Consider the following 24,356-nt stretch of genomic DNA (forward strand, 5'->3'; position numbering starts at 1 on the left):
CGGGTTTTCCTGGTGGCGCAGTGGTTGGGGGTCCGCCTGCCGATTCAGGGGACGCAGGTTCGTGCCCCGGTCCGGGAAGATCGCACATGCCGCGGAGCGGCTGGGCCCGTGAGCCATGGCCGCTGAGCCTGCGCGTCCGGAGCCTGTGCTCTACAACGGGAGAGGCCGCAACAGTGAGAGGCCCGCGTGCCGCAAAAAAAAAAAAAAATCGGTTCTGCTACTTTCTAGCTGCAGGACCTTGAGTTTATTGCGTAATCTCTCTGAATCTTGGTCTTCTCACCCAAAATGGGATAACAATACGTGTATTGTAAGGTTGTCACAAGGAATAACTAGTAAGTGCCTGACACGGTGAGCAGAGAGCTGGTAATATTGTTTTATTTATTTACTTAGTCTTTGCCACCTCTACTGGATTCCCAGCTCCTTAAAGCTCGATTTACTTTTACTTCCTCAGTGGGCACATGGCATGGAGGCTGGCAAGGCAGAGCAAGCCTTCAGTCAGTTTTTTTTTTTTTTTTTTTTTTTTTTTTTTTTTTTTGGTACGCGGGCCTCTCACTGTTGAGGCCTCTCCCGTTGCGGAGCACAGGCTCCGGACGCGCAGGCTCAGCGGCCATGGCTCACGGGCCCAGCCGCTCCGCGGCATGTGGGATCTTCCCGGACCGGGGCACGAAGCCGTGTCCCCTGCATCGGCAGGCGGACTCTCAACCACTGCGCCACCAGGGAAGCCCCAGTCAGTTGTTTTTGACAGACTTCAGCGGGGAAGGACAGGATGAAGGTCCTCACAGAGGTCAAGGGCAGGGGGCCTGGGTAATAAGTTTCCGTGCCTCCACTCCCACCTCACGGTGGGCTTAATAGAGGTGAGAGAGGAGGCCAGTTTCCGCAGAGCTGATCTTTATTACGGGGGCAGGTGGGAAAGCTCAGTGGAGGCCTTGTGACAAATGGCTTTGGGGCCACAAGGCATTTGTGCCCCCAAATGCCATTCCAGTGACAGCACCTGGCGTGGACTGTTTTAAGTGTAAGTTGCAGGTTCTGGAGCTCAAGGTTCAGACCCTTGACTTGTCCATCTATCTGGTCCAGGATATCAGTGATGCCGTTACACATCTGGAAAGAACCCATCACACACAGAACTGCTTCCGGAGAAGCCCCGGCTGCGATGTGCGCAGCAGGGAGCCTCGCGGGGAGAGCAGCCCCTAAGCCCCGGCTCCAGCGGACGGGATTGATTGCTGGTCCCGTGTCCTCTCTGTGAACCTGGCTGTGACTGATTAAGAATCAGCTTTGATTAGGAGGGTGCAGAAGGCGTCTAAGGAGGCGATGACAAAGGCCTTCAGTTAATTCTGCTAACTTATCTTCCGGAGACCTTCTGATCATGGAGCGGCTAACCACTAAATTGCCAATTAAGTGCCCAGTTAACCTTATTAATAATGTGAAATGCACAGAGGCCTTCCTGATTCTGCTGGAATGTCTGTTAAAAAAAGGCAGCCGTGTTGAGTTCTCCTGGATGTTTGCACAGCAGAAAGCATTTGGACAACAACTAAGCATTCCTTTTGACATTTGTATTAAATTGGTCATTAACTTTATTGTGGAAATTAAATTACTGCAAAGCACCGGCCATTAATTCCTGATTAGGCCTGAATGGCTGAGCTAATGCGCGTGTTGGGCTGTGGTGAGGCTGGCTGGTTATCTCATGGCAGCGGCTGGGTGGACTGCTCAGGTGCCTGGAAGGGGAACAGGTGTGCTGAGAAGAGGGGCTCCAGTGACCATGTAAATGGAACCAGCAAGACTGATGTGATGGTCTCTGAAACGAGATCCAGCAAGACATGCTCTTCTTTGGTTGATAAATTTTTCAGAGGCTAGAAGAGGCATGTTCATTTGCTGATCCAAAAATCCTTTCCCCATGCCTATTTATTTGGGAAAAATAGAAAGTATAGCCTAGTGGTTAAGAGCAGGGATTCTGGTGCCAGGCTGCCTGGGTCTGAATCTGGGCTCTGCTAGTTAATAGGTGTGACATTGTTGGGTGTATTAATTAATCTCCCTGCACCTCAGTATGTTCACTTGTCAAAAAGAGAAATGATTTTACTTTAAGTATAGAATCCCGTAAAAAATCCCGTTAATATATATAAAACGTTAAGAACAGTGCTACTATTTCGATACAGAGCATTTTAGACTTGGAAAGGCACTTCGAGGTCATCTTTAGTTTCTAAATGAGGAATCAAGGTCAGGGAAGTGACCCCCCCAAATTCTCATTTTGTTTTAGGTGCTTGGAAAATTAACAACAGGTCAGTGAAGACAGTCTATGGTCAATTATCCAATTTTAAGATATTCTGACTAGCCTAAGCATTTGTTGAAAAGAATGTTTCAAAGAACAAATAGAAGAGTTAACAGACAATTCTTTAATTCATTCTATCTACTAATCCACGTCTAAGTACTTCTCTGGTTCATAAATATCCCACGCTGATGCTTTCTCTTTGAAGTTCATAGAAAAGGTTCTTTACATTTTATTGACTGAATACTGATGCGGGGAGAGAGGTTGGAGGTTGAGAACGTTTTTGTTATTCATCTCCTCTCCAGCTAAGAGGAGGGAAGCGTTGAATTTTCCAAGTATGAGAACTAGATGCCTGTTTTTCCCTGGCCACGCTAAGATGCTTGGGCACCCAGGCTGTTCATAAATGTAGCTCATGGTTACATAATCTCACGGATGCTTCTAATTTCAATTGCATTTCTACAAACAGTTACTGAGTAGTTAACTGCATCCCAAGCTCTGCATTAGGAGGTAAGCAGCAGAGATGAAAGAAGCAGTTCCTGCCCTCAAGGGGAAGCTCATGCCCTCATGGCAGTGAGTGTGGCCGGAGAGCAGAGAGGAGTGGAGACAATGAAAGCCATAGACATGTAAACAAACAATCTCAAGACAAGGTGACAAGTGCTGTGACAACGGTGGGCACCGGGTGTTAGCCCAGAGGAGAGGCACTGAACCCAGGATGCGTAGAGAGAACATTTCATGACGAAGTTTGCAAAATGCAACTCAGGGAAGGGCATTCCAGACAGAGAAGGCAGCACATGTAAAGACTAAAGGTAGGAAAAGATTTGCAAGCAGTTCGCATTTCTGGGAAGTAGAGTGTAAAGAGGGGGACAGTAAAGAGCTGGTGTGAAGACGAGGCTGGAAAGGAAGGCAGGAGTCTTATCATGGCATAGAAATGCCAAGTTCAGCATGACAGTTTGGATTTACCCTGCAGGGAATGAAGAGCTTTTTAAATTAACCAGGAACAAGCAGCTGCGATGATGGTCAGAGATGGAAGAGCCATCTTGGGATAGTGTCTTGATTTAGTGACGGATGATGTGGACCATATAAGTTCTTCCACTTATCACCCATGAAGAATGCCATGCCTTTTAAAAACAACAAGTGCTGGAGAGGGTGTGGAGAGAAGGGAGCCCTTGTGCACTGTTGGCGGGGATGTAAATGGTGCAGCTACTATCGAAACAGTGCAGAGAGTCTTCAAAAAATTAAAAATAGAACTATCATATCATCCAGCAATTCCACTTCATTCCAGTTCTGGGGGTTTATCTGAAGAAAATGAAAACACTAATTTGAAAAGATTCACGGTCATTGCAGCATTATTTACAATAACCAGGATATGGAGACAACCTGAGTGTCCACCAATGGATGAACTGCTAAAGAAGGTGGAATACATCACACACAATGCAACATTATTCAGCCATAAAAAGAATGAAATCTTGCCATTTCCGACAACATGGATGGATCTCGAGGGCATTATGCTAGGTGAAATAAGTTAGAGAGAGAAAGACAAATACTGAATGATCTCACATATACGTGGAACCTAAAAACAAACCCAAAACCCCCGAAACCAAGCTCATAGATACAAAACATAGACTGGTGACTGTCAGAGGTAGAGATGGGTGGAAGGTAGGAGAAATAGGTGAAGGGGGTCAAAAGGTAAAAATAAAAAAAATAAATAAAAATAAAAAAATGAAAAGAACGCCTGGTCACAGGAAGATGAGTCAAGAGGATTTCTGTGCTGTTGACTCCCAGATCTGAGTCCTGCCTTGGGCTCTGGTTGTGTGAGGTGGGTTCACTCACCTGAAGCTGAGACTTGGCTGCAACCTCCTGGTAATACGGGGACTGCGAGTCGGTGAGCTCTTCCTTGAACTTCTGCTTTGCCAGAGAGATGCTTAGCTCCACCTTCTGCTCTAGCGCATGCTCAGCAGCATCAGTGAATTCTACTTCCCTCTCCTGGGTTAGAGTTAAAAAAAAAGAGAAGGGATTCTGTTAACATAAATCACAAGCAAATGGTTCCATTGTATAATATATATTGATACTGTCTCAGGAAGTGGGTTATGAAGCCTTAAGTGCTTCTAGAATAAAAGTCCTATTAACTAGCAGTGGCCTCTGCATTTCACGGAGTATCAAAGCTCCGATGAGTTAATTATGTAGAATCCTTGAGAACTCCATCATTTTGTGACTGTGTGCTCTTCCTGAAAGCATTTACACACACACACACACTTGTTTACCTTTTACCAATATCCTTTGGTTCATTAAAAAAAACATCTCCTCTACCATCTAGGGTAGAAACCTTTGCCTTCTCTGAACCTTTGCACTAGCAAATTACATCTGAATTGCTCACTTGGTACCTCTGATACACTCACATAGAAGTTTTTTTTAATATGGTAATCTTGTCACCCCATATAAAATCTCCTTGAATCCAGTGTGATTCCCACACTTCATTGAGTCCCTCAAAGCAAAAAACGTGAGACCATTTCTGCACAAAACTCTCAGTGAATATCCACGACAAGGCGGGTCACATCCTCAGCAACCTGTCCTAGCCTATTATTTTGTCTATACATCGGCCGTCTTCAGTCATAGCACATAGGCTATTTTGTTGCCCTTATTTGCACTATAAATTCCTTGAAGGACCGGACTGAGTCTTGTTTATCTTAGTATCTTTAGTGCATGGCCCAATGTTTGCTGAATGAAAGAATAAATATAGATGTAGGTGGTGAAAAGGATGTTAATGGGAGGATATGATGAATGTGAAATAAAATATTCAGGGGATATTTACAGGAGAAGGAGGGACCTATATCAGACTTTGAAGGAGACGGGGCACAGGTAATGTGAGAAAAGAGAGAAGGCAGACTGGAGTTGTCTTAGAAATTTTGCAGTGAATATGTTTCTCAATAATTTTTTGCAACAGCAGTTTTCACTGTTGAGGAAACAGTATTTTTGAGAAAGACAAAACGTTTAGATTCTTTGTTCATAGCAACAGTTCCATCAAGTCTACAGTCATCCAGCCTAAAGCCCAGAGAGAATGGCCAGCAGGGTTCTCATCTCTGAATTTCCATGTAGAGGTGGTGAGACTGAACTTCCTGCCTTCACCTTCTGGCTTTGATCTGTGCCTTGGAAGGAGGGTCACAGGAAGAGGAAAGGGCCAGAGAAGCCTCACAGACGACAGGGAATGGTAGACCTGTGGCAGTGACGGCATAAGGATAAGATCCAGCTTCTGATTTGGGGTCCCTTCCTTACATGACTGCCCTCTTCTGTGTCTGCTGCCTGACTTGTGCTGCCACAATTCTATCACTGGAGCAAAGGGAGCGGTGTTTGTCTGCTTCTGCACTGAGGCTCTGCGCTCAAAGCTTTTGGAGAGGTTAAGCATGTCTCCCTTTTGATTAGGAGATACAAACTACCATGTATCAAATAAATAAACAACAAGGACCTATTCTACAGCACGGGGAATATAGCCATTATTTTGTCATAACTTTAAATGGAGTATAAAACCATTGAACCACTTTGCTGTACACCTGAAACTAATAAAATATTGTAAGTCAACTCTACTTCAATTAAGAAGTCCCCCTTTAGTGATAACCAACATTCAATTCCCTAACAATCCTGCGTGCCCTTTCACTCAGAGTGGTGGCCAGTGTTGCTTTTTGCCAGAAAACACTGTTTTCATTCTTCCCCAGCTTGACATGCAGGATTTCGGTCATTTGGTTATTTATTTGGTCTATTCGTGCTGGACATGACTGGGAAGAAGACCTCTACCCTTGCTGTCAGTGTGTGATTACACTTCAGTGGAGAAAGGACTTCATTGATGGGTTGACTGATGTATTCATTCATTCATTCATTCACCCATCATTTATTCACTCTAACGCTTGGTGAGCACCTGCTGTACATAAGGTTCTGTTAGGCATTGAGGGAAGAAGGGCCCCTGCCCTCCTGGAGTTAATAATTAAGTTGCAACTTCTCTCACTTTATCCTAGTTTCCAATCTATTTTTTTTTTTCCTTTCAGTCCCTCCCTTGGAGGAAGTGAGAACAGTGAATAGAAGGAAATCACTGACTCTTACTTGGGGTGATAAAAATGCAGCACTAATAACAGTGAATGGCCAGTCCATCCCTTGTCTTTCCCTGTTTTACTAATGAAACTAAACAGACATTTGAAGGGCTAGATTGAGAACTTCTTACTATTGTAGGCATCTTGGTGTCCGGGAGGGTGTTGTTGACGATTTCGTTGAGGAGTGTGTCATCAGGAGGGAGAGGTAGGGACCCGGGTGAGACACTGGCAATGTCTGTGGAAATTTAAAAAAGTACAGGCACGAAAATGAGACTGGAGGAGTTTAAATTAGAATGAGGTCACCATGTCACATGCTTTTCCTGTCACTCTGGAAATTACAGATGTTAGGTGCATTCTGAACTCATTTCCTCTTAAGATCACACAAATATGTTCTTCAGCAAAATATAACTCATACTCGAGATCCCACTTAAATTCCTCATTGTTCCTTTCCAGAACGCAAGTTTGGAGCTCCCCTAGATGTGTTACAGTTAAATGGCTTTGCCTAATGAGATCTGGTTACTTTTTTTTTTTGCGACTAGGTAAAGGACACATGAATACATTATCTTGAATTTGTTTGTTGGAAAATATTGATGATTGCCTCCAAGTTGTAAGATAATGGGTGATTCGGTTTTGTTTTTATTCTTTTCTGTATTTTCCAAGGCGTATGCTATGAATTTAAATCATTGTGTAAGGTTAGTAATACAAGTTAGTTTTGAGAAAGTGCATTATAAACTGTGTCGACTTCAATTAACCATTGCTTTTCACATAACATGCTTTCATGATGGTTTGAATTAAGGTTCAGTAGCAGATGAAACGAGGAGTTTTAAGCTTACCTGTTGAAAACTCAGGGGTTTCACCGGGCTCTCCTAATGTCTCCGTTGTGTGTATTTCATCTTTTCTATTACCGCAATAGGAAATAAAAGAGAGTTGGTGAAAAGGAGTTTGATGACAATAGAGGAAATGCATTTAAATTTGCTTATACCGAATAGACCTAAAAATTAGAGAGAAAGTATATTTTAAAACTAGGTTTACTTATATTTTCATTACCTAAGTAATCTTCTAATATATTTTCTTTGAAGAAAAATTCAAACAACCCAAAAACAATTATGTTTGACTCCAGGGTTTTTCATAAGCATCTTGGCTTTTTGCCATTCTGGGGAGTATTTTCATAGTAGGCAAAGATGGTTCTGGGGGTTCAATGTTTTATAGTCCCCATTGTGCTTCAACTGTGTCCTTGACATCAAAGATAATTGATCACATGATCTATGACTGAAATATTCTTGCTAAAATCTCAGACCCTCAAACCTGTAAATTCAGAGAGTCATTAAGTTTATCTGATAAAGTAACTCTTGTGGTTACGATAATGAGAGAGAGAGATTTCTGGATAATGAAGGTGTCTTGAATCCCTGTTCTGGACATAATCATTGCCTGCAATGGAGTTGTGGGTAGGTTTGCAGTGCCAGGGAGTGTCACCCAAGGTCATGGTTATAGAGTTGTCTGCATATCACATTAGCCCATTCTAGCAAGCTTTATTTAGGAAGGAGTAGCAGTAGTGATAGCTATTGAAGCTCCCTGAAAGATTTCTTACTATAAGCTATTAGGTCTCAAAGTAGTGTGTCTGGGCTTGTACAATATAGTCATGGTTGACTGTTTGATCTAAATAGTGGCTCACGCTGATGGAAGACCAGAGGGAATGGCTAGGTCCTCTGTTGTTGTAGGGGACTAGGGAGCTTGAAAGGACAGCAGGATTTCGGTGGGTGGGGTGGAGAAGACAGGTTCTTCAGGCAGAGGGGAAGGCTGTGGTCAGAGCCCAGGATGAGCAGGGTGCGGTCTGGATGTGGTGGGGAAGTGTCATGGTGGCAGTGTTGGGATCCTGGCTCATGGAAGGCAAAGTTGGAAAGGTCAGGGGGTGAAGCCCTTGATGAATCAGTTTGGCCTCTGCCTCAGTGGAGGTCCTGAGAGGGAACAAATGGCTCACTCAGAGTTGGGTAATTTGAGCAAAGTCTAATAAAGGCCTTACTTACTAAGTCATGGGAAGAGTATACGAGCAACCACAAGGGCGAGTGCAGAACCCGTGGGTGATAACAGCGAGGTACTAAAAGCTCCCCTCTCCAGGAGGGGTGAGGTGATGCAGCAGTTACCACCCATCAGAGACAGAGAAGGCTCTGTGGAAAGAGAGGGCTGCCTGACAGGAGCTGAGCTGCTGCTGAAAGAGGTCTGTAGCCCTGGAAGACTTTGCAGGTTGGGGGCGTGGGGAGGTGATAAAGTCGCTCACCTCATTCTGCTCCTCCCTCTGCTTTCCTGATCCACACTGGCTGGTCCTTCCCAGAAGTCAGAGGCCAAGGGGGGCCAGTGAGTCAGTCTCTCCTGCTCAACCCTCTGCACACAGAGCGTGTGGAGAAGGGTGGCAGTGGATATTCAGAAGGGCGAGGGGAAGATGCGGGAGTATTTTTGAAAAGCCTTTGAACAAGGCTCAGTGTAAAAAAAGGAATATCTCAGATGTATGAACCCAGGAGCAGTTATGCAAGTTAAGGAGGGTAAGAGGTTAGAGGCGAGGATTTGACGTTTTGCACAGTGTAAATTAATAAGGTCCTGGGCCAGGTGGTGACAAAGGGAACAGAAACCAAGGAACAAATGTGAAAAGCATTATAAAGAATTGTAATTCATACAGCCCAATTTGTGGCTCTCTCTGCAGTATTATTATCTTTAGATTTAGATTCCTAACTGTTATGAGTGTAATTTGTGAGTTTAGAGTTTGACAACAGCATCTCTCTTCTTTAATCATTTTTATCGGAAGTACTTTGCTTTTTCTTTGCATTTTGATTTTCTGATTTGATATTCGGTTCTTGTAGAAGACACAGCTCAGTGCTTCAGTTTAGTTTGAGAAATACTAACACTTTACAGAATACCAAATGAGAGTTCAAAATTCAGGTTGCTCTCTGATTGCATTCAACACGTTCCTGATGTAAGTAATATTTTTCATCAGTTCTAAAAATTAAACTATTTTAATTGCTCTGTATCTAATAAGTAAAAAACATGTTAGATAATTATCAGAGTATTGCATTCATTTTATCTGCAAATATAGTGCAAACATCTATCTCAATCTATAAGGTCTATCCATTTCCCTTTTATATGCTCATTTATCTTCAGCAAAATATATGCATAAAAGGTCTGTCAGAATAACCTACTCTGATCTCAGTAGCTGAAATAATATAAAGGCACAATAGCTCAGTCTCACTCCTCATGTGATCTTTCAGAAGTCAAGAGCATGCTGCACTGTGTTTTGGGTACTCACCTCTCAAGGAAGTTTCTCTCTTTTATCCTCTGTAGGAAGATAAAAAGTAATTTTATCAAGAGACAATGCCAACTGAAGAGCCAGTCTATTTTCATTCCCTTTTCCCTTTAACTCCACTTCAATCAGCCTGTAAAATGTTATTTTGCAGGAATAAAATTCCTGTTGGCCTTCTCAGATTTCTCCAAGCATTTCTTCAGCCAACCCTTATGCTGGGGGAACCATTTCAAAAGGGGCAGGGTCTGGAGGCCTGGGAGCTATTTGGACCGGGTTCCCAACACTCTGTGTTTAAACTTACGTGCTGAAGAAGATCCAGGTGTTCCTGGGAGTTGCTGAAATTTCTCCCGATGTCAAAGAGGCAGAAAGTCTCCTCCTGGCAGATGCTGACCCAGTCCTGGTATTCCCCTGGGTCAGGGATGCGATCCAGGAAGATCCGATACGCTTCCCACACTGCTTCCTGGCACACTGCAAGGCAGCGTCATGAGGAGTGAAAAGCGGCCGCATCCTGAGAAGATGCCCTTCTCCCAACCCAAGCCCAATCTTAAACATGGCAAGCTCTGTCATGGCTTATGCTGATACAATAGCCTATAGCCCATAGAGATGAATTCATTTAACAAATATTTATTGAGCCTTATATGCACCACGGAGAAAAATACAAGAAGGGAGATAGAAATACAGGGGTGTGTGTGTGTGTGTGTGTGTGTTTGTGTGTGTGTGTGTAAGACTGCTATTTATAATAGGGTGGTTGAGGAAGGCCTCATGATCAAGGTGACTTTTGAACAGTTTGGGAAGAGGCCCCAAGGCTGGAGAACGCTGGGCACATTGAAGAAACGGTAAAAAGGTCACTGTGGCCAGAGCAAGGCTGAGAGTTATAGAGGATGAACATGGAAGGATGTGGTGAGAGGCACAGAGATGGTGCAGGTCTTGCGGTCCAGACATCTTCAACTGGGGCACAGGTACCCAGCTGTATCTGCAGACTTTCCAAGGGGTAAACAGGCACACAGACATTTAAAGAGACTCAATTTCTTGATCTCAACTTCCTTAGCGTGCTTTCCTAAACTGGTTTGCCTAACAGCACATCTTTCTCTCCTCACTTTCCCTTTGGCCATCATCCTTCCCCCATCTCCCCATCCATAGTCTTCCTGTGACGGCCCAGTGCCCCTAGGTTGCCACACAAAGGGTATTCGAAATAACTGTGTTTGAGATTAAGACAGGGAGTGAACTTAGTCAAGGGCAAACACAGTTTTTGCAAGTATGGCAGTTTCTGATGCTTTGCCTTCAACACCTTAGAAGAAGTCCTAATGAAGTCGACAGCTGATACATCATTAAAAATAATGATGGCAGATCACGATGTGATTGTTAGCATAAAATGCCGGAGGAACTTAGGAATAAGGATGCTACTGTAACAAAACTCCATCTGTTCCCGTCTACTTATTTATGTAACACGTTTTCTCAGCATTTAAGTGAAACTAAGGAAAAGAATAGGGATAAAATGGATGTTAAATCCTGTCTAATGTTAGCAATACATAATAGGAATAATAAATAATGGCACATGAACTATAGAGGGACGGCACCAAAGCAACCCCATCTATCCAGAGGCAGAAGCTAGTGGAGCTTAAGCTATAGGCCCTTCATTTAAATTGGCCCCTTCCAAAGCTTTGTTCCTAGTTTTGTATCTATAAACATTAGTTACCCCAAACCCATATCTGAGTTTATATCCATCAATAAAAAATTAAAAACTTTTGTCAAACTTATATCTACTTCCTTTAGTCAATTATATATTAAAAATAATTATAAATGCAACTGAATCCAGAAGAAATTTCTGGAACTAAGTCAAATAAGTTATTTACTTAGGAAATAAGTAAAAAATGTAATTTCAATGTACGTACATTTTTGTTACTGAGAAATATTTTAGAGCAACCCATAACAGACTTTCAAGTATGACCTAAATTACATTAAGATAAGACTCTGCAGTGAGAGGTGGGATGGAAACGTGGGTGTGTGGAGGAAAAGGGACCACGTGACATTGCCTCCTGTTTGGAAGGGTTTGTTCATGCATTTGTAGAGTACTTGATGGTAAGTATTGAGTATCTATGACAGATTCCACTGTATATACGAGAATGCTTTAATTCCTATCTTATTTTCAATATCAATACTTATTTACAGCTCACCAAAAGTTACATCTTATCCAATTATTTAAGCTTATGATGAAAAACTTCAGATGTCAACAGAAAAGCTCTCAAGAGGGCACCTAATTTAAAAATTATTTTAGGGGATTAAGTTAGAAAAAGATAGAAGACTTTGGTCATAAGCAATTGTAATATGTTGATCTTTAACTCTGGAGGGATGAGGGGGAAAGGGGTGCTTTGGAGCAGAAGCTGACATCATCTGACTTTCTAAAGAAACCCTCTGACTGCCATGCAGAGAAAAGGGGTTATGGGTTATGGGGAGGAACAAAGTATGAGAAGCCCAGTCTGGAGACTCTTACTCTAGTACTTTACCTTCCCTCACTCCCCACTTGGTCCACATCTGGATTTCTCTTAGCTTTCTGTTTTAAGAGGCAAAGAGAATTCCAGACCAACAGAAGCTCAGGTCATTTACTAGCAGCAACCTGACCACAGATCCGGGGTGGGGGGGGGGTTTGCAGCACCCAAAAGTGCCATTTGAGGTGTGTGTTGCCTGGGGTTTTCCCTACATCATCAAACAGCCTAGGCTGAGACATTAAGCAGAAAGGCTGAGGTTCTGTGGTCAGATCTCAAGCAACTGTGGGGATACTGGAGAGGCAAGGCTCTGGCTTTCTCCAAAATCCTTGCGGCAATCCTCCCCAATAGAGTCAGACAAAGACGGTGCAGAAAGGTAAAGCCAGAGGTTAGAAAAATCCAGCTTTTCAGAGGTTTTCAGACTCCTCCCAGCCCTGAGGTCCTTTGATGCCTCGACTTTCAAGGTTTTTATCTGAGGCTCCCTTAGCAAGGATGGATGACTCTGCCCGTGAGTCATGGGCTGGTGCTTCTGTTCTCTTGATCACAGAAGGATTCTGTGCCTCCTGATGTGTGCTGAGCTTCCAGGATGCCAGAAAAATGCCATCGGAGGAGTCACCAAAATCCTGCCCCTCAAAAATCGCCTAAAGAAAAGATACTGGTTCCTGTTTCATCCCGACATTTTGATCACTGTAGACGACAGTGCCCCAGGGAAATAATTCTTCAAGCAACTCCAGGCATTTGTGCTTCAAGGAGAATGTTCTCTCAGAGCCTTTGGGGAAAGTAGGTTTTAATAGGGATGAGGGCTTTCTGTGTCCCTGAGGTGGGAGAAAGGGCCGCAAGTGGGGGAACGGGATTACCCGGGCATCTTATCAATATGAGAATATGCAGATTATGAAGTAGGTCTGGTGAGCCACCTGGACATCTGCGTTTCTTACAAGCTCCCAGGTGACGTGATGCTGCCGGTCTGTGGACAGCAGTTTGAGTAGCAAAAACTAGGATTCCCTTCACTTTTAACTTTCTCCGAGTCACACATTAATGTGAAAGAAAGATCTAGATTTTAATATTGGGATTGGGAGAAAGAGAGAGTGGAGAGAGAGAGAGGAAGGGAGGGAGGGAGAGAGAGGGAGAGACATGGGGAGGGGTGAAATCACAAAGGACTCACAGAGGACTTTGACGGGAGGCAGTCACAGAGAAGAGAGTTTGCGTGGTGGGAGCAGAGGTTCTGCCTGGGAAACTACCAGAAACGACCTTGACCCTTGTGTCTGAGCTTTCTGAGGAAATCTTTGCGATTCTATCAGGAAGCTCAGAACATTTTCCCTTGTGTTGCTTTAAGCATTGGGAGGAGAAATAGCTCAGTATTCCATTTGATTTGAGGAGTGTGGGAGCTGTCTCCTCTAAGTTTGAAAAATGTCAACAGATAATTTTGTAAAAGCAGCTATGACAACAATAACTGGGTTACTCTGTCAAAGAAACACTGCTTTATAGCTAGCTGGGTCTTATTTCTAGTTTCTTTGTGAACCAATTTGTTAGACTTAAAAAACCCATGCTGGTGAACACTAAAATTTCACATCACCCAGGGGCAGCCATAAAGATAATAGGCTGTCATTGCTGTGGGGAGAAAAACAGTGGTTTGTTTCATCCAGGGAAGCAAGAATGAAGCAAACCTAATCAAGAATAAAGAGCTAAGAATAAAATTCAGAGCTGAAAATTTGGTTGCAGCAATATAAGAACACCCAGATTAATTCAACTTTTGCACATCTTATAAATGTAAATACTTGAGAACTTGGTGGGATGTTAGTTGATGGCATAGTTTTCAGTTGTCAGAATGTGCAACACATCACAGGCTAGAGTTGAACCAGCTTGCTCTAGTCAATAGGCTTGAAATAGAGCAGGGTGACTGTGCTTTTTGGAGTGGAAGCAAACATCTATTATGATCAAGGTGGAAATCAGTAAACGTCCTCAATTTTCACATGTAAGGTGACTTGCGTTTAGGATGCAGCCAGACAAGCTACCTGGGGAGTTTAATAGCAGTTACCAAAGATGCTTTTCTTTCATTTAAAGAAGAAGCCATGGGATTTTTTTTCATCCATGGTAAGTGAATGACAAGGACAGCTACTGATGGCTGTGGTGTGATTGAACTCCATCATGATTTCCGGGAATGCTGTAAGAGTCCTGTAATGCTGTCTTGGGGTAAAAACTGCACTGTAACTCTGATGAAAACCACAGTAATTGTGCTGTAAATCCCGTTAACACCCGTTTATTATATCTTGGTAACCACTGCTAATTTGTGCCTCCAGGTTTCCCAGCTTCAGACATTTTTACTGGATCAGCAATAAACAACTGAAACTTACCAAGAAGGGAGGGAGGATTGGGATTGTAATGTGGTTTTTGAAAAGTGAAATCTTAGGTCATAAATCAACTTGCACAGATTCCTGACATTGCAATCATCCTGTGCTTCTTACAACATTAGGATTTAATAGTGGGCTTTGGCAAAAATAAAACAAAGAGGTAAAACCCAGAGGCCAGGGCTTCCCTGGTGGCGCAAGTGGTTGAGAGTCCGCCTGCCGATGCAGGGGACACGGGTTCGTGCCCCGGTCTGGGAAGATCCCACATGCCGCGGAGCGGCTGGGCCAGTGAGCCATGACCGCTGAGCCTGCGCGTCTGGAGCCTGTGCTCCGCAACGGGAGAGGCCACAACAGTGAGAGGCCCGCGTACCGCAAAAAACAAACAAACAAACAAAAAAACCCAAAGGCCAAGGCTTTCCGGTGGCTTGTTAAATGCTCTCGTGGTTCTGTGTTGCACAGGACATGGTTTTAAAACATACAAGCACAGATCTACCATAGTTTGGAAGGCTTATTATTCATAACTCTCAAGTCAGTAGGCTGATTTTTATAACTCCTGTGACTGAATGAGAGACTGGAAGTTCTGGGCTGAACACAACCTTGGGATGGATGAAAGGGAGGGGATGAAGAGAGGGAAAGTCTGAACAGGCTGCACCTCTTTCCTTACCTCTCAGTCTATAATAAGCTTGAAGACTTGCTAAAATCTCTTTCATGGATTCCTGTGGACAGACCTTAAGCCCAGTTGGGAAAAATGATGATCTTTTGGTTCGAGGCTTTGCCAAATCGAATATTCGTCTCATTGTTGACACTTTGTAAAATTTTCCAGTATTTTCGGTTGTTTCAATTCTTGCGGCATTGTCTATGTCTTTAATTTCAGAACTGTATATTTTAATGGAGAGATCTGTAAAAGAAAGATTGATTTCCTGGTAGTACTACTCAGTCATAAAAAAGAATGAAATAATGCCATTTGCAGCAACATGGATGGACCTAGAGATTATCAGACTAAGTGAAGTAAGTCAGACAGAGAAAGCCAAATATCATGATATCGCTATGTGTGGAAGCTAAAAACATGATACAAGTGAACCTATTTACAAAACAGAAACAGACTCACAGACATAGAAAATAAACTTATGGTTAGCAAAGGGGAAAGGAGCGGGGAAGGATAGAGTAGAAATTTGGGATTAACAGTTACACAGTTCTGTATATAAAATAAACAACAAGGACCTACTGTATAGCACAGGGAGTTATATTCAATATCTTGTAATAACCTATAGTGGAAAAAATCTGAAAAAGAATATACACATGTACAACTGAATCACTTTGTTGTACACCTAAAACATGGTAAATCAGCTATATTTCAATTAAAAAAAGATTGATTTCCTGATGAGTATATACATGTGTGTGCTGTAAGTGAAGCATATAATAAATGATGGAAAAAACTAAAAGGTTGATCCTGAGGGTTATGGAAGTTCTATTTTGCTGCAACTTCCAAATGTGATATTTCAATGACAAGACATTTTCAGAAATCAGGGAGTAGCATAATGGGCTGATCAAGCGTATTGAAAAAAAAGAAAAACAAAAACAACATTTCGAATCATCTTGCCTTTAGGAGCTGCCGAATATTGAAACCTTTTCCCACACATCTCTCTAAAAATCACTCCTCACTTAGCACTCAAGCCTCCAGAGAGATGCCTCTTTAGATAGACATGATGATTCAAGTGGGGAATGATATAGCATTGTGGTACCCAGAGGTGCACTCTTGATGAGGAAGTAGAGTGCTTCTAAAAACCTAGGGGAAAAAATGCAACAAAACAACCTCCCTGCCTATGAACAGCAGCCCTAGGATTTCTCTGAGGGCAGGGCTCCGGGGGTGGCAATCTGGTTGAAAGTGATTTGGGGCCTTAGAGTTTCATTTACAGAGCAAGCTTGATATTTTATGCGAGATGATGAGAGAAGGGATGGAGGAGAGGTCAAAGAGAGGGTGTTGGCAGAGGATTAAACTCCCGGAGCCATTCATCCTACTGGCACTGAGGTGTCTGGTAGGGTTAGGTCTGGATTTCGTTTTTAGCTTTGTAGACCTCTCAGAAAAATAACTTACATTCACTGAGTACTATTTTATTTTGAATTTTTTTCCATCGGTATTATTTCATATCACTCTCAGAAAAGCTCTAGTGTATAGATGAAACAGATACCATTTTTCTCAGTTTACCACTCCGTCAGGTACCGAGGCCTAGAGGTGACAGAGCATGTTAACAGTGTGGTCAGATCTCCACTCTGCCTCTCCCACTCCATCTCTTTCCTTTCAGCCGTTCTACCGTTTAAGAAAGGAATTACTGATGAACAGCTAGGACCCCTCACTCTGGCCCCTGGAGACCACCAGCGTGTGGCTTACAGAGATTTAGGTTCCCATCTTGTTAAAGAAGGCTTTCCAAATCCCTTTGTGAATGGAAACCAAAAGAACAGAAAGGAGACGGTTTATACACAAAGTATAATTTAGTAAAATCAGCATCCCCAGGATCTTTCAATTTATCCAAGAGTAAACCAATGAAAAAATACTAAATGGAGTCAATTACAAACATAGGTATCAATAGGAAAGAGTATTAATATTGCCTGGTTCTTTAGGAGGACGAGTCCTCCACTCTCTTGCCCCCATTATTGTACCTGACAGGCAAAACCATAACCAGGGTTAAATACCACTCTTTGCCTTCTCCTCACGGGCACCCTAGTAGCTGAACATGGCTGGAGAAAATCAACCATTAGGACTCACTTTAAATTTATGAGCCTTCAACAATATCACACTACATTTCTCTGGTCCATTGAATTTCTCTCTCTCTCTCGGAGAACTACACGCAACTTTTCTCAGGTTTCCTGCACTTCCTACCAATTCTCACTCTCAGCTGATGACCTTGCTTCACGTTTTATTGAGAGCAAGGGGAACCAGAAGATAACTTTTCGGATTCCCAGCACTGCATCCACTCACTGGCTGCATCTGTGCTCAATACTCTGCTTTCCCTCCTGTGACTATTTGATGACTGGTCCGTGCTCCTGTCTAAGCCCAGTTCCTTTACTTATGCACTGGATCCCAGCCTTTTCACCTCGCAAGGACGTTCATCCAGAAACCCTCCTTTCATTCACCTACTGAATCATTTTTCTCTCTTTCTACTGGATCGTTCCTATCGGCCTGCAAACATTCTATTATTTTCTCCTTCTTCCTAAAAGATTCTTTCTTGCTATCACTTTCCCTCCAGCCACTGACCCATTTTTCTATTTGCACTTAGAGCAAAACTCTTTGAAAGATCTGTTTTTACTTCCTTTCCTGAAACAAAGCAAGGTCCTATATGAGTGAGGGAGGATTCCCCTGACACCACATGCAAAGCTATCAACATTTCCTCTCTTCATTCCCTCCTCTTTTTTCCTTCCTTCTTTTCATTTATTTATTTTTATTTTTTATTTTGATGTTTGCAGTGTGCTCTTAGAGCCCTGTGTATTCAACATGCTATTGTGACACTTCACCAGAAGGTGTCGCTATCGAACACATAATATAATGAGAGCTGAAGGTTGGAAAACGGAACCCCAATAATCAGTTCTTTGACTTTGGGATTGTGCGTGTTCAGTACTGACATTTGTTGATGAGGGTGGTGGTGAAGGTTGTGATTTTGCAGCAAAACAGACCATTTGAGGAAGGGCTGAGACGTAGCATGGTGGGATGGACTCCCATTGAGCTGGGAGGTTCTCCTGAAAGGCCTGGCAGATGGGAAATACCAGTATTTAGGTGGCGGGAAGAGGACCGCAGGTCCACAGGCAGGCAACGTCCAGCAGACTGAGGAAGGTGGTCAACACCGAAGGTTTAAACTGGGATTTAAATTAAATTTCTTTAACTGCTCAGTCCTGGAGCTGACCCGGCTCCTGCCACCCAGGGTAGCTGTGACAAGTTTGGAAATGTCCAAATGTACAGAAAGGGAAATTAATGAACAACCATTTGATTCAAACACTGAATTCAAACATTACATTATCCTAAGAAAAAGTCAGATCTCGCTGGGGTGGAGAGGCAGCTCTGAAATACTGGGCTTTGTCCCCTTCATTTATTGTGTTAAAATTAGATGGTCTAAGCATTGCCTAAACATGTCCACTAGTTCACGTGAAGGTCAGCCCTTCAGTCAAAAGTATCTTTTCCACTCTAGGTTCTAGGCTGGTAGGGCTTAATGTTGACAGGCAACCTGGAAACCTCCCTATTACCTCCCTATTACATCACTGAAGAGTCTTTTTTTCCTTCCTGTACCAAAGTTGGCCTCCAATCATAGATTGCTTACAAATTTTCCATTTCAGGGCTCAACCGTGCCCACCAGGCCGCCTCTTTCTTGGTTATGTATTCAAGGGGATCCTTACCAGCCTGTTTGGACCAATTCTCACCAGACTCTCTCCTCTAGAGGAATGTTTTCTCGCCATCTAACCCTGCAGGCTTACAACCTAGGATTACTGTACACATATAGTGACAGTAACAGACAACAGAAAAAGGAGAATGGGGCGTCCGCGGCACCATTGTGATGAGAGTGACAGCCACTGGTAAGAGCACTTAGTGAACCCATTATGTTTTCCTAAGGGAAAAAGGCTGCGATGTCCTAATGAACGAATTAACAGGAGTGGAGACAAAAGCTACTGGAATCCCTCCAGAATAAAAATCTCCATTTGAAGAACAGAACTCCACAGAGAGAAAGTGGGTAACACTCCAGGACCAAATCAATACCTGGAAGGCTTAAAAAATAAAAATTTCATCTTACATATGCTTTCCAGACCTTACCAAAAAAGAGTAAGCAGTTCTGGCCTTTTTGCAAACGCTCAGCTTTGCAAAACATCCCAGTCCCAGCCCCTCCATTAGCGGAAATGCTCAATTACCCACCTGAAATTTTTTTCTTCCAAAGAGCAAGGGAACTAAATGTACATTGTGCTTAACATACCTGAACACACCTCAAAAATTATGCAGTTGTACTGAACACTTGCTTAACGCTTTTCCAGAAAATTGCATGGATTTTAAGCACACTGTCTTCTGCATGATCAAGTGGAGATGACAAGAGCTCCTACGTCTTGCTTTCTCCTCTATCTTCCTACGTGTAGCTCCCAGTGAAATTCCATCCTGACAAGCCTGCTGCAAGCGAGTAAATGGTGGAAAAGAGGACCATAGAAATTAGGGAAACTTCAGTGATTTTCTGTAATGAGATACGAAGCCAATGCAGTCTCACGGTAGTCAGCCTACAGACTGATTATCGGTGATGCAAGGTGGATGCCACACCATTGCCCTCCCTGAAGCTTTGGAAACTTGGGTGCCATGGCAGCCTTCCTTGTCTCCACACCACTACCGCCTGCTGAGGGTGAAAATCAGTGCCCCCTTCTCTCAAAGCATTAGAGCGGTTGCACTGTTTTTCTTCACATTGCAAAAATAGGTTTGGCCATTGCATTCCTACGTCAGAAGGAAAGGGTTAGGACCCTGGAAAACCATTGTAAGAAGTAAAGCTTGCTATCTTCTATTCTATGTATTTGCACGGATACATATGTATTGGTAAGTTCATCTCACTGCACTAAAAAAAAGAGGAAGAACTAAATCTATAGGTGAGATGCCGAGAAATTTTGCTGAGGGCGTATGCGTCATGGTGAGAGGGCAGGGACCGAATGGAAGTTGAAGGGAGAAGTAGAAAAGAGAAAGGGGAACAATAGGGTCCTACTGTAGAGCACAGGGAACTATGTTCAATATCCTGGGATAGACCATAATGGAAAAGAATATGAAAAAGAATGTATATATACGTGTAACTGAATCACTTTGCTGTACAGCAGAAATTAACACAACATTGTAAATCAACTATACTTCAATGAAAAATAAATAAACAACAACAACAAAAAATACCTACCAAGTTAAAAAAAAGAGTTCATTAGAATTCTGGACAAGCATAAAAGATAATGGCATGAAAATATATTTTGTTGATCCAATTTTTATAAAATAATTATCTGTTCATATACATAGAAAAATCTAAAAAGATCTATAAAAATGTTAATTATAGATTTCCAATAAAGGAAAGAGAAAGGGGGTGGTCTCTTTTGTGCCCCAGGGGGATGACCTGTGAGCAAGTGGGGTCCTGAGCTCTTCATATCTGGTAGGTGTCAGGGAGTCGACAGGCAGGGGTCCAGCAGGGCAGGGTCTTGGACCCAGAACAAAAATGGGTGCTCACTCCCCACCCCTTTCATGGGGAGACAGAGGAGGATGTTGAGTAGGGGTAGGAGCATACTCCAAAAAGACTGGCCTTCTGTGTCCTCAGAAAGGAGAGCAACACAACTGAGGCACTTGTCCTGGGGTAGCTTGAAGGGCTCATAGCCTGCCTTCACCTAAGGCGAGGAATCCTTCACAAAAATCCTCTTGGCCAAGGCCCGTTCATAGCCACCTGCCGGTTCCAGAGGCACTGTTCCTGCTGCAATTCAGGACCATGGGATGCCCTTGACTCTCAAGTGCCCTCAAGGTCTGCATTCGTGTGTCAGAGGTTGTGAGAAACCACAGTATAAACACTTAGCTTCTTCATGCAGTGCTAAATTTACTTGAGCATTTTAGCAGCGAAGTTTAAAATGTGAAGGATTGTAAATGATTTTCACATGAATACATAAGCAAACTCAGCAAAATCCTTTCTCCCCCAAACAAGCCAGTCTTGAAAGTTAGAAGAGTAGGATATTTCTATAAGCTGTGACTAACTGTAAAGTATATTTCTTTGGAAAACGGTGAGTGGAGTTGGTTTAGTGCTGAGGTCAGGTTGAAGTAAACAGGCATGTGAAACTGAGGTGAGAACAATTATGTTGAAGTTGCTGGCTAGCCTAGCTAAGGCTTGTTTTCAGGAGTTGACAGAGAGAAACAGTGTTTTCCCCAGCAGCTGGATGTTTTAGTACCCCTCAAATCACCCTGGGTAGGCAGATACCTTCTCCATATCTGTGTAGGACCAACCCTGTTAAGCCACTTTTAATCATCTCTTCCTTACATTAACTTAACTTCTACTAACCTTTTTCTGCTTTCCAATTTTTAACCCATCATGTAAACTTGGGGGGCACCATCTCCATTGGTTTCAGAATGTGGAGTTTAAATAAATACACAGGTTACGAATAAGAGAATCAGAATGGAATTTTACAAGTTAATCTGAGATCTGCGGATGATGAGTTGTATCTCACAAATGTATGGAATGTGATAGTTTTCAGAGCATTTTTCTAGCCTGGCTTGACAGATAGTTTGAATGATACGGAAACCAAAGGGTTTCGCGGCAGAGTCTGTCCACCATCTGCTTGGAAGTGGGTGGGGAAGATAAGTAGCAGGAAATCACAAAGACCTACCAAGAGCCTGTAAAAAAATCCCCCAAATTAGAAGGAGGCTAACTTCAGAAGCTGGGAGTACACTGAGGAAGTAGCAGGGGGCAGGAAGATAGATTCGCTTATGGGACACATTAACCACTTTCCTCTGGTTCCAGCTGTGCTGGTGTCTTTCTCCCTTTGATTTCTAGGGGTGCTACATATTTGGGGCATATTTATCTCATTAGATTCTAACCATGTCTGAAGTACTCATATCAGAATCAGCTAATTTAGCCCAGCATCTTTATTTTCTGAACCTCTTTGTTGCTGACGATTCTAATATTACACACTATGAAACAGCTACTCTTAAGTTTTAGTGCTCTCATGTAAACCTGGTCTTGGAGTGTATTGGGAATTCTGAGTAAAGAGAATTGCATGTACAGCGTTCTTGCATATATTGCCACAAAAGAATGATATTGTAGCTGCTCAAGGAGAGCAGAATTGGAACAGATTAAACAGGTTAAACAGCTATACATCTCTGCCTTTCTTATGCATGAGAAACTATCACAGTTCTTGCAGAGAAGAAAGATGAACTTCATCTTGAGTACCTGTGGGGCTGAAGTTACAGTAAGATGGCTCTGCCTTCCTGAGCCACTTCCTGAACTTGGGCAAATAATCTCGATGTGCTTCAACTTTCTAACCTACAAAGGGTATAACAATAATTCCAACACCATAGATACGGATTCATGTTTGCGTGTTATATAGTTCTGTTTTGTTTTGAAGATTAAATGAGAAAATAGGGGTCACGATTTTGCAGAAGGCCTGGCACATTGTTAGCTCTTATTATGATGTGGTACCGTTATACTTTGAGGTTTAGGGCTAGGAATAAGATAGGAATAGGATTGCCTGATTTAGCAAATAAAATATAGGACACCCAGTCAAACTTGAATTTCCAATAAACAACTATGTAAATTTTTAGTATAAGTATGTCCCATGCAATATTTGGGACACATTAAATATAAGTGGGCAAAGTGTTTCTGTTAAAAGAGAAAGATTGTCAGACTACATTTAAAAAATTCTACTATATGCTGTTTTAACAGACACATTTAATGAAAAGACATAGGGAAGTTGAAATTAAAAGGATGGAAAAAAGTTATATTATGCAAACACTAATCAAAGGAAAGTTGGTATAGCTATATTAGTATCTAATGAGGTCAGAGGTCTTCTGTTAAATGTTCCATAACCAGCTCTTAGGGTTGGATGAGAAGGCCTGATTTGCAACATTTGCCAATTTTTCTGTGTTATAACTCTCCCATGGCTGATTTCAAGCCACCGATGTGCTATTACTGAACACAGAGTTGGGAAGAGATGTGAGCAACTGGCTCCTGTAAGTCAGTATGGGCCAGTTCCACCACATCAGTGGACAAATTTCCTTATTTGGCTGAAAGTATTACAAAGACGATGATAGTCACATCATAATGGTAAAAATTTAAAAGTCATCAGAAAGATGTAACAAGTTATAATTTTATGTACTTAATAATATTACCTTAAAATATATAAAGCAAACTTTGACAGAACAATAAAGAAAATAAAATCAACAATAATAGCAGGTGGATTTTAAGAGATCTTTCTTGGTAACTGATAGAACAAGCAGAAAAAAATCGATAAAGATACAGAGGATTGAAAACATAACTAAAATTGACTTAATGAACATATATAGAACATTATAAAACAAAAATATAATATAGTATATATTTATATTATATATAAAATATACTTCATTTTCAAGCACAGGGAGAACATACAAATATTGACTGTATATTGGACTATAATGCATGTACATTATGTTCTCAGACCAGCAAAGAAGTAAGCTAAAAATCAGTTTTAAAAAACAACTGGAAAATTCCCTATATGTTTGGAAATCGAAAAAAAATACTTATAAATAACCCATAATTCAGTGAAGAAATCATGCTGGTTATTAGAGATATCTTTATCAAATGATAAACTTTTACATAGTAAAACTTGTGGGATATAGCTAAATCAGTACTTGAAAGGTAAACTTATCTCATTAAAATGCCTATTTTAGAAAAAGAAAAAAGCTAAATATTAATGAGCTAAGCATCTATCTCAAGAGGTTAACAAAAGAAAAAAAATAAAAGAAAATACAAGAAAAGAAGATGAGTAGAGATTAAGAAGATATAAAAGAGAAGATAACATAAAAGAGAAGAAAAAGACATATAAAAGCCAAAAACTTTTCCTTTGAAAATACTAATAACAGAAACAAAAATCATAAGAAGGAGAAGATACACTTAATTACTATCAGGATTGAAAAGGGGGACATCATTATATTTTCTATAGACATGAAAAACTTAACAAGAGGGTATGAATAATGTTTTGTCACTAAATTTGAAATTTTATATGAAATGGATAAATTCTAGAAATATACAACTTACCAAAATGGATATAAGAAGAGACAGGAAACCTAATTATTATCACCTTTAAAAAATTGACTCAGTAGTCAAATATCCTTTCATAAATATAACTCTTTAGCTTCATCAGAGAGTTCTATCAAATATTCATGGAAAAAATAACTTT

The 24,356-nt window shown here is 41.8% G+C and overlaps 1 protein-coding gene across 2 annotated transcripts in view; it reads right to left on the minus strand.

The window, feature by feature from the left end:
- Positions 1-24,356, minus strand: part of IMPG1 (interphotoreceptor matrix proteoglycan 1) — a gene marked incomplete at both ends in the record, with an annotated part of 94,094 nt that overhangs the window by 61,203 nt on the left and 8,535 nt on the right. Inside the window, 6 exons of one of the 2 annotated variants that reach the window (XM_082669120.1) lie at positions 4,091-4,243; positions 6,468-6,571; positions 7,170-7,234; positions 9,632-9,660; positions 9,927-10,093; positions 15,118-15,351. In XM_082669120.1, the coding sequence (XP_082525246.1) occupies positions 4,091-4,243; positions 6,468-6,571; positions 7,170-7,234; positions 9,632-9,660; positions 9,927-10,093; positions 15,118-15,351 (752 nt within the window). The remainder of the gene's footprint in view (positions 1-4,090; positions 4,244-6,467; positions 6,572-7,169; positions 7,235-9,631; positions 9,661-9,926; positions 10,094-15,117; positions 15,352-24,356) is intronic. The other variant, XM_082669121.1, reaches the window with a different exon arrangement.

This window comes from Grampus griseus, assembly GCF_964374135.1.
Source record: "Grampus griseus genome assembly, chromosome: 13".
Classification (NCBI taxonomy): Eukaryota; Metazoa; Chordata; class Mammalia; order Artiodactyla; family Delphinidae; genus Grampus; species Grampus griseus.